At 36.8% G+C, this 11,073-nt stretch overlaps 3 protein-coding genes across 3 annotated transcripts; 2 read left to right on the top strand and 1 right to left on the bottom strand.

Annotated features, from left to right (window-relative positions):
• The first annotated feature begins 2,877 nt into the window (after positions 1–2,877).
• On the top strand, positions 2,878–5,487 carry LOC103960955 (zinc finger protein CONSTANS-LIKE 8). Its single transcript, XM_009373455.3, has 3 exons — positions 2,878–3,790; positions 4,879–5,055; positions 5,158–5,487. Exons 1-3 carry the CDS (start codon positions 2,900–2,902, stop codon positions 5,179–5,181), a joined length of 1,092 nt encoding a protein of 363 aa, XP_009371730.1. The 5' UTR covers positions 2,878–2,899; the 3' UTR covers positions 5,182–5,487.
• Positions 5,488–6,723: 1,236 nt separating this feature from the next.
• Positions 6,724–7,461, top strand: LOC103960954 (class I heat shock protein-like). The gene has a single exon (XM_009373454.3). The coding sequence runs from the start codon at positions 6,844–6,846 to the stop codon at positions 7,267–7,269; it is 426 nt and encodes a 141-aa protein (XP_009371729.1). The 5' UTR covers positions 6,724–6,843; the 3' UTR covers positions 7,270–7,461.
• A 1,321-nt stretch (positions 7,462–8,782) lies between these two features.
• Positions 8,783–10,065, bottom strand: LOC103959694 (BAG family molecular chaperone regulator 2-like). The gene is made up of 2 exons (XM_009372050.3): positions 9,632–10,065; positions 8,783–9,390 (listed from the first exon to the last, which is right to left on the bottom strand). The coding sequence occupies exons 1-2, from the start codon at positions 9,915–9,917 to the stop codon at positions 9,173–9,175; spliced, it is 504 nt and encodes a 167-aa protein (XP_009370325.2). The 5' UTR covers positions 9,918–10,065; the 3' UTR covers positions 8,783–9,172.
• Positions 10,066–11,073: the final 1,008 nt, after the last annotated feature.

Below are 11,073 nucleotides of genomic sequence, written 5' to 3'. Positions count from 1 at the left end.
CCCAACATAAGAAATCCATTAATAGTCAAGAAGTAACTAATAGAAAGGAAATTAATAGAAATTTAACCTAATCCAGGTGCTACTTGGCCAGTGGATTCTTACGTACTTAAATTCGAACTTAAAAATAGAAATAATAACACATTCGCTCTAACTTGTTTCCCTCTAAGAAATGTCATTGTTTTGGTTTACATATTTGGGTTGGACCTGTAAGAAATAGGAAGTCTAGGTTCGTTAGAAGTGACCCAAAAGAAGAATCCACTTGGTGCCTTATCTACATTAAATTACAAGCCCAAACATAAATAGCAAAATAAAAGCAAAAACAAAAGAAAAATACCAAAATGGGAATCCCATTCCCACCGACACTCGGATGATGTGACATACCCGAACCCAAAATAGTAATTTCAATAAAATGAATTATATGAGCGTTTTGGGTCGTGATGGTGATGCCATATTTGAGAAATTATTTTGTGGGCCGGATATACCAAATGTAATAATACAAGTGGTTGAATTTTTTTCTATTTTCGTACTGATTGTGTTGTTTTATTTGATATATTGGATCTTATTACCGGCACAGGCACACTAAAAACTCAATCTTAAGATTAAAAAATTTCTTATTGTAATATTACACTTAGTGTACTTCATACTGTTCTCGACATAAAAAAAAAATCCTTCGGAATATTTCTTGTTGTGAAAATTGGGAGCAATCTATTCACGTGTGTTTGTGCAAGGACTTTTTTCAGTGAGAGACCCCACCCACAAAAACAATGCAAAAGCTTTTCCAGAGACCAGAGGCCAGAGCGGCCTGCCAAAAGCCCAGATTTTAGCACTTGTTTGTGGAAATGGATTGTGTGACCTTCCATTTTCATACTATCTTCATGCTTTTCTTGTTTGTATAATCACGATTAAATCAGGTTAACATTTTATATTCTTGTTTTTTTTTTTTTATTATTTCTATAAAAAGGTAATATAAAATGTTAACGTGGCTTAACCGTGACCACACATCACATGAGGACACGAGAAAAGTATGAAAATGGGAGGGTAGACAATTCACCTCCCTTTCTTGTGTTAACTTATGGCTTGTGGGTCGTTTCTCTTGGCATTCCCTCCACTGTGCCAAACAAGTAAGAGGAAAACATGTGGAAATTCCTACCTCTGCTTGCAACTTTTCTCTATTTTGACTAAGGATTTGAAAATGGTTGGAGCCATTGCGTCTATGACCGGACTTCTAAGGTAGTAGTATTCCAATATGCCTTACTTTGATCCAGGAAAATTCATTGTCCCACAAAAATATGTGAAATAAGGTCATTCAATTATGCAAAATTGGCCATATTATTGATTGTATCTCTAATACAAGAGAGTCCTATTATTGTATGCGTGACTCATCTGTATTAGGCAATCAACAATTTGATCAGTTTTGTATGTCCAAACATAATATTAATCATATCATATCGACACTTCCTTCATATTTTAATTGATTGAACAATTTAATCAATAAGCTATTATTGGCACTAAAAAATCATTATGCACTCCACATTTATAAAAACACAACGAAAATTTTATCTAGGAAAAGTGCATCATGATAGTTTTAAAGCGCCAATAGCAACAACCTGTAATCACACTTAATTCAGTTTCATGTTATCTAGTCTAAACCAAAGTTGAATACTAGTTCAAATCAATCAATGATTGAGACTAAATACAACAACATTGTATGCGGAACTCATCTTTATTAGAAATTATCATTATTGCAATTTGTCCCCTAAATAACACTATTATATCAACACTTTTTAATTAGTTATCGACACTTTCCCAATGATCAGTTGAATGATACTTGAATTGTGGCTCCATGTTGATTAGACTTGTGGGCTCTTGAAACTACAAGGATGATGGATCTGATCGAGGACTTAAATGAAAATGTCCTTTGGAGTTGGAGATGGCACAAGGCACAACTATCCCATGAGTACTAGACTATAGCATTGATCAAAGGCACATGAAAGAGCCTAGCAAGACCACTTCATAGTGCCCCATTATTCAATCCAATATGGCCTCTCATGGATGACATTTGGTCCCCAACAACAAATCTTGTATTGGAAATAAATTTTAATGTGAGTGCGAAATTAAACGTCATTTAATTTTACTAACTCATGTGTTATATAAGTGTGACATGAGAAAATTTCAACATATCAGCTTGACCATATCATTTGTAAAGCATAAGTTAAACTCAATTAATCAGCTTGACCAAATCAATCGTAAAGCTTAGGTAAAACTCAATTGCAAGATATACGCTTGTGAGAGGTTGTCTACGAATAGAGAGATTCTCAAAAAAAGTTGGTTTGTTAATGACTGATGTGATGAAGTTGACCTACTTTTGTACGAAGGTGTTCCTATATTACACATTTAAAAACTTTTAACATTACGTGGCGGTGCAATTATTTTGTACAAAAACGTTAACATATTACACATTTAAAAACTTTTAATATTACATAACAGTGCAACGATGAAACTAAACAATTACTAGTTAAACACATTAGGGGAAAATTTTACACAACTCAATCCATCGTTGAATTATCAAAGCTCAGTCATCATCACATCATCTACAGCAAAACGAAATCTGGATAACAAAGCACAATCCACCCCTCCACCCAATCACCACCTCCCACGTGTCATAAAGCAAATACATCAGCATCATCATCTCTACGGGACTGATGATCAACATTACCTTTTCCCAAAGAGTCAAAATCTGAGCTCTTCCTCTGCTTCCTCTGCCTCTCCCCAAAATATACATTCCAATTTCTTTTTCTAACCTTTTCGCGATTAATTTAATCGATTTATCAGTGAACAGAGGAAGCAAGAAAGTTGAGAGAGAGAAAGCAAGAGACTTGAGAGAGAGAGAGAGAGAGAGATGTGCAACAAGAAGAGTCCTTCTGGTCACGAAGATCATGTGCAGAGGAGCTCCATGATTGATGATATGATCAAGAAAGAAGAAGATGATGAAGAAGAAGACGAACTGATTAAACATTTAGCAGCTCGGAAATTCAGAACAAAAACCAGAAAACCCAAGTTTTTAAGTCTCCGATCCCACCTCATCTCCGAAGATAACGGACAAAGTTACAGAGCACCCAACAAAGTTACATCAACGACGGCCAAGACCCACCACCGCCAACGCCGCCGCCGCCGCCCCCAGCTCAACCTTTTTCCGCTGCACCCGGAAAATCGGGTCGAGAATGATTTTGAAGATAAAGGGTACATGCAACAGGACGAGAACGTGGCCTTGCTGTTCGAGTCTGACGGCAGCGCCACTCTCAAGGGCCTCCTAACCTCCACCGCCACCACCGCCACCGCCACCACGTCGACAATGTCATCCGATCTGGAGGAAGCAGAGTCCTTTTCCTACTACAGGGGACGGGATGAGTATAGAGAAGAAACAGAGCGTGACATTGTACGGACGGCGATGAGGAGCAGAGAGAGGGAGACAAGCGTGGAGAAGTGGGTGTGTTTCTCGGAGTTGGTGGAGGGGCAGAGAGAGGAGGACTGCTTGGCTAGCTCGACGACGAGTACTACTGGTACACGCAGCGGGGAAGATGTTCGGGATGTTGGTCATCGACGGTGGAGCTGCGACGGCAAGGGGTTGTCGTTGGCGTTGAAGCTGGATTATGAGGAGATATTGAATGCTTGGTCCGACAAGGGACCACTGTACATTGATGGAGGAGATTCCCCACAAACTGTACCTGACTCGATGCATCAGCAGGATCATCAGCTTTTTCAGCTCGATCATAACAGCAGTACTCCCGATGTAAGAAATTTTTTGACTTCTTGCCCTTTTTCGTTGATCGGTGCATTCATTTTGTTTAACCTTATGTGTAATTTCACCTTCAAATTAACTTCACTGACTATGTTTGTGAAATATAAATTGTGATTGACTTTAGTTTAATAATGCAAATGTCATAATCCTAACAGTTTATTTTTTTTAATCATCAATTAAAAATTGTATGTGGGAAATCAATATTGTCGGTCTCGGAAAAAGGAGCCTCGGATCCCTTTCTTAGGATGCTAGGAATTCAGTGATTTCATCGGTTTATCATATATCGTGCGATCAGTTTCGATTAGGTACTATTTATATTTAATTTTAAATTTTAAAATTATTTCTAATTACACGATATACAATAAACTGATGAGATTACTGAATCCTAGAATCTAGCGAGGATCCTTTTTGGTCGGTCTCATCTAGAACTTTATATTTGAATGGTACCATTTGTATTTTGTGTGAAATACCTTCATATCAAATAATTGGTCTCGTGTATTTGACACTTTTTGCATTTGGATGTTCTTAGTAATGAAACACTCAATCACTTCGGTTAAAAATAAACATTATATTGTCTTGGTAGTTAATTAAATATTTGTTTTGATCAAATTAAAAATTAATTAAAGGCCTAACTGTATTAATAGTTCCCATTGTGGTAGTATAGTTGAAAGATACCCATGAGGTAAAAAACAATTAGGATTTAAATCCTGTGGTGATATTTGTTAGAATTTTGATCTAAAATTAAAAGTTCTGTTAACTCACTGTTAATTATTAGTAAGTGGAGTAAAACGTAAATCTCGGTTAATTGTTAGCACGTGAGGCTCACAAATGATGCTAACTTTATCTTTTTAGTCATACATGTGAGGCTAATTTACTAATAATTAATAGAGAGTTAACGAAATTTTCAATTTTGGACCCAAAACCTAACATACTTCGCCGCAGTGTCCTAATTCTTTTTACCACATGGACTACCTTTGGACTACTCTAACACCATGGGACTGATAATTCAATTAAGCCTTAATTAAATATTGAAGTTCCATCTGTTGGGTTGTAACCTGAAATGCATGGGACTTGTTCAGGGGTCAGGTGGGAAGTTATGGAGAGTCCCGGAAGAGGACGGCAGCTTGAAAATGAAGATGGAGCAAAGACTGGCCAGTGTGTTGAGATACAAGGAAAAGAGGCATAACCGGCTCTACTCCAAGCGGATCCGATACCAAGTCCGAAAGCTCAATGCCGAAAAACGACCCCGTATGAAGGTACTCTGAATCTCTCATCACAACCAAGTGTGCTATATCATGTTCTGTAATTAATTCAGATGACTAATTTCGTATTAATCGTTCCATATATCTATGTTGCAGGGTCGATTCGTGAAGAGAGATTGAATTAACGCGCGTTTTGAACGTCTGGTTTCGATCTGACCTGCACAACTTACCAAGAGGATGGAGATAGGCATGGTTTTTGGTGTTTTGAGTTAGATATCCAGTGCATGCGGATGTTTTCGTTTCCCTAATTTCTTTCCTGCTTTGCTTGTCACTCACGTTACTGGGAAGAGGGAATGATAAGTAGTATGCTTCTTGCGTAAAAATATATGCACAAATCACATACACAAAAAGATGATATATCTGAGAATCAATCAGACGTTAATTAACGTGTAAATATTGCAGTTTTATGTAGCTATGTTTGTGAGACGGATAATTTCTCAAATATTCCGTGAACCATGACCACGAGCTCCTTCTTAGCAGGAATTTCGTTGCACTGAAGAAACAATGAGATGATATGGCTCCCGCAAGGACCATGTATTTACCGCATAGGACCTTCGTGTTCTGAAGCAAAAAAGGGGCGAAATCTTACTTAATAAGATGGTTCCTTACCTTAATTGGTGTGGATATTTATAAGAATAAGATGACCAATAGTGCTGTAGAATTTTATCAGCTGGAACTGGAAGTGGAAGATCAAGTGAAGATCATAAGTTGACAGAAGAAAAGAGAGCACAAAACTGCGCAACACGAGCGTTTTCTTGAGTATGTTCATTTGTACTCTCTATCTTCTGTCAACAACAAGAAGACCATCGATCGTTTAATTTGGAGCTAGCTAGCTCAAATAATTTATACATTCAAGAGGATGCTGGGCACGTTCCATATACCCTTCCCCTCCTCTCCTGTTTTTCGGGTTCAATTTGTAACGTTTGATTTAGAGATGAATGGTTTTGATTTAGGATATATATATCTTTGGAGGAAACATGGTGAGGCTGCTATATTGGCACCAGAAAATAGTACTCCTGCAACCCTCTATGTATGCCTCTATGTTTTGAAACATGGTCATCATTCACTCACCTAGCAAAATGCATCTCCAATAGTACAACAATGCCTTTTCCCCACTTCTTTAGATCAATCATGTGCAACTACCAGCTACCGCCTTTTAAAGTCGCTCCAAGCGTGAATTCCGTCAATTGGCTCATATAGTATGTTCGTTCCCTTCCTTTAAGTTCGAAATCTTCTATGAACTAAAATAATTTAGAATACCGTCTAATGGTCATATAATATTATGATTAGTAATATTCATCTTCACTTGTAAGGAGAAATCTTAAATTCAAATCTCATGGATTATAAATTGAAAACCAATTTATTTCTTAGGTCTTACTGTAATTATATCTTTGTATCAAAGAAAAGAGAAAAACAAAAAATAAAGAAGGATATCGTCTTGTAAAACAAATGTCATCCCCAAAATGTGGGCTTTATCTCTTTTTTCAGCCCAATGATTTCAGTTAGAGCCCAACATTTAGAAAGTGACGTTCATGCATGTTCTAGTAGCCGATAGAATGTTCAAGCAATTCACCTACTCATTGATCGAACATCGTAGAACATGTTATCTTTAATAAAAATCCGAAGATAACTATATACTAGTAATTAGAAAGTTCAAGACGCATCCATCCAACTCCATAACTCCATATATATATAAATCTCTCCTGCAACCAAATTAATCAGCAACACCAGCAAACTAATCTCTTCCTAATCATCGATCTTAGCCTTTGCTAATCATACAAAATGTCACTCATTTCCCAAGTGTTTGGCGATGAAATATTCGACCCATTTCTCTCCATGGTCAACAAGTGTCCTGTCCTCAACACCCCAACTGACTGGAAGGAAACCCTAGACGCCCATGTGTTTGTTTTCGACCTTCCGGGGCTGAAGAAGGAGGAGGTCAAGGTGGAGGTTACTGATGGAAGAGTGCTCCAGATAAGTGGCGAGAGGAATGAAGAAGAAAAAGATGAGAAGAGTAAGGATCGTAAAGATAGGTTTCACCGTGTCGAACGTTTCCGGGGCAAGTTCCTAAGGAGGTTCCGGCTGCCGGAAAATGCCAAGACAGATGAAGTTAAGGCATCTATGGAGAATGGGGTTCTAAAGGTCACTATTCCCAAGCATGAAGTTCAAAAACCTCCAAAGAAGGTTATTCAGATTGAAGGAAATTAATTAAACGATAGTTTCACAGATAATCATGTGACAATGTGTGATAATAAAATGTTTCGTGTGTGGTAAGCGTGGTTTTTTGGTTTTCAGTTGAACTTTAATTCGGAGAGAGAAGTCTTACTGTTTTAATGAACTTAGCTACGTCTAAGTCTGCGTATGATGTGTGGTTTTTAATAAAATGTGATAGTTTGTGCATGTTTAATTGCCGTGTTTATATTGAATATAAATCAAACCGTGGAATCAATTATTTAGGGTCTATGTTTCTGGTTGAATTAAAGCGTTGGGACATGGATGGAGCAAACCATAGGGATTTGTCTAAACAATAATCCCGTCTAAAAGAAAGTAAACAAAAGGTTTAAAATTCAAATACAACATTTGAACAAGTTTGGTTTGGAAAACCATTGTGCTTTTGCTGCCGGCCACTTGCCAAAAGCCAAAAGCCAAAAGCTTATGAAGTTGTTTCCCTGTTCAGTTGTGGCACAAACAGAATGTCTTCCTAGAATTCGGCCTAACGACTGTCACAGTGGCATGGGACCAGTTAGTTGCCCTGCATTTTGTTAATTGAACTTTAAGTGTACGTTGTACTCGTGCACTCACTTATTTGATCTGTAATTAAACCCCACTTAAGTAATTAAGCATCTGCATGCGCCGTAATATTTTAATGAATAAGGTGTTAAATTTTATCCGAGTTCAAAATTCTTTTATTCTTGAGTAATGGTAGACAGATTAAATTTACAGATTAAATTGGCAAATTAAATTATGTATTTCTAATAAAAATCAGTATGTTAATAAACACTTAAATAATAATTCAATCGTCAACTTTCATATCATTTAATTTACAAAATTTAATCTTTCTAACATTACCCTTCACTTTTTAGTTGTTACAATTAAATATCTCAATTTGTGGGGGGAGACTCGTGATAAAAAAACGATACTGACACTTTGGCATTCCAAACTCATATGGGTTTTAATTTTATTGCATAGCAACACATGATTGACTTGAAACACTATAAGGATATTCTAGTTTTATGCAAATCCTTTCTTAATTGCTTTACAATTATTAAGTTTAACAAATGATCCACGTCATCCATCCACCTACTCACAAAGCATAACTCTTCCAATATTGAGGTCATACAGGTAACACGATCAATTTATTGGACTCAAGGATTTCTTTACTTTTAGAAAGATGTTAAGGAGGTTTTTAAAAGTGGAACTCTCTGCATCTCATTTTTTTGGCACGGTGTTTTATAATCATGACATGAAAATTAACTTTAAATTGTAAGGTGACAGAGAATTCATACATAGTCATATTTTAGAGGATCTCCTTAGCATACTTTTAAAAGCACATTTTAGCTTAGCTTTAGCTTTTGTGCGGGCGTGCACGCGCGGGTGAATATACTATGCAATTGAAAGTTGAAACATAGAAAGCATCACAATTTTGAAACCTTTGATCGTCCTTTGGCAAAACCAAATGGACCAATATCCTACATTTTTACAATGAGGAAAAGAAAGAAAGTGGAATCAACATATCATTTTTTATAAACATTAGCAGAGTTTATGCCTTCAGTCATTACAAAGCTTACAAGGACATGCATCAGCATTCAGCAACTTACAATTTTTAGTTGCAGAAAGCTCCAACCCACACAAAATGGTACATGAAATTAAAGTCCCTAGATAATCTAGCTAGCCAAGTCGTGAGAGGGAGAAAAACTTCAGAAGGATCATCGATCACATCAATCATAAGACATGTTACAAAAACATGAGACATGTTTACATTTTGGTTCTATTAATTAAGTGTGCAGCTGCCCTCTTTGTCATTTTTCTCCATGAGAGGAAGGCATATTAAACTTTCTCGGTTAGTAATGAACAGAGATTAATTAAAGATAATCTCATGATTCTCAATTTCTCAAACACGAATTGAACGACAAGTCGTAGGAGTTCCAGTTCCATGAAGAAGCTTCAATTCCTTGATAGCTGGATCTTGGAGCAGAAGCACTTTCTCCTTGTCTCTAACTCCAACCATGTGTAAATATTCCCCATCCTCTCTTTGTTTTCCTTTGTAAAGAAGTCTTTGCTCTCTTGCCTCCATACCGGTCACCAGTGACAATATCATCTTTAATTCGCCTGCAGAGAACAAATGAATCAAAGCCAATTAGGATTTGATTATTTGCATTTATGGCTCATATATAGAGAAAAGAACAGTCCTAGCGATGTTATTGTAACAGTATCTAAAGTTAATCACGCACTGCTATGTGAGAATTTAAAACATATGATAGTGTGTGATTCATTATAACTACCGCTACAGACAACAGTGATACCCCGTTTAGGTAAGTTTCGCTAAATAATGTGAAAGAAGGCGTATTACCAAATGTGGAAGTGGCTTCAATGGAGATATCATGGAAATGAGACACAGATGACACTCGAACCGTGATCATGCCTTCTCCGGCACGGCTTTCAGCCGCCGTCTCCCTGGTCTGAACAAGCATGCCTCCCGGTCGACGCTCCCATTTGATTTCACCATTGCTAATAATATTGCCTCCTCCAAGCTCCTTTTGATCAGCAGCTTTACTCTTGCTTTTACTATTGCTACTGCTGATGAGCTTGCAACTGCTAAAGCTTCTGCAAAACCTGTTTGACCTCAGCTTAATCATTTTTCAAATTTTCTCTGCTTTTTTTACAAGCACTTCTGTTGTGCTTTTTCTCTCAACTACTCAAACTGCTCAGGAGAAATGAAAGGAAATGGGTAGTTGAGAGTGTTGGAGTTGGCAACTTAATATATACAAGTAATAATTAGGCAAATGTGCATTATATTAACTAGGGCAAAATATAATAACGACATCAATAAAATACAAGCCGCCCGGAGTGTTGCAAAAAGTAAGACTGGTCGGCCAATGAGAGGATGCCACAAGGGGGACAATATGACTCTATGAGCATGGCTTCTCTTTGCTTATTTTATGGAAGGCCAAGTGCACATGGGGGTGGGTGCTTAGGAACACGGTTGCTTAATTGGCGGGCCAAATACAAAATCAATTGCTCAATTAATTTGTCTTTCAAGAAATGTATATGATCCTTTGATAGTTTAGAAATAATTTTGTGGTATTTTTCGAGAATTTGGACGGTGTGAGGGAGATTTTATGAAAAAATGATTGACCAAAAAATATTGGAGTTATAGAAATCTGATCATGATTTATAAAAGTGTCACGAATTGTGGTATGAGTATGTGAGGATCTCATTTCTATAAATAATAGTTTGTTTAACCTTGTTCTTAGAAGAGTTCTACATATTCAACTTTTGTACAAAAGCGCTTAAAAACAGAAAAGTTTCTTGCGTAAACACTTTCAGACATATCCTGACTAATTAAGTTCATGATTTATTTAGAGCTATATATGATCTAAATTAAAAATCAGCATCCAATATACTTTTTAGCATGTCAAAATCCAATTAATAGATCTCTTAAATCCAATTTAGATCAGTTAGGTTAGGTTGGTGCTTAAGCTTTCTTTTGGGTTTACATTTTTCTTATGGGTGGTTGGCTATCTCTCTAGGGCATCAAACCACATGGGAGAGAGCTTAAACAATACGTATATTCTCTCCTTTCCCTTTCTTTCCACCATGTTTAGATGTGTTGAACTTAGAATTCTTCATCGTCAAATTCAGAATGTATTGCTCACAAGTGACAGATTCAAGATTCGAACTAAACTAGGTTCCACACATGTCAACAAATATCGACTTATGTGGAAGCAATTGATTAGTGATATCGAGAAAATTTTTCAACGCAACTAATCAAGATATGACTAGCATATATTA

This window comes from the organism of the source record quoted next, unplaced genomic scaffold (assembly GCF_019419815.1).
Source record: "Pyrus x bretschneideri cultivar Hongxiangsu unplaced genomic scaffold, Pyrus_bretschneideri_v1 Contig13, whole genome shotgun sequence".
Taxonomy (NCBI): domain Eukaryota; kingdom Viridiplantae; phylum Streptophyta; class Magnoliopsida; order Rosales; family Rosaceae; genus Pyrus; species Pyrus x bretschneideri.
The sequence above is the reverse complement of the archived record's forward strand: the minus strand, read 5'-3'. Positions and strand labels throughout refer to the sequence as shown.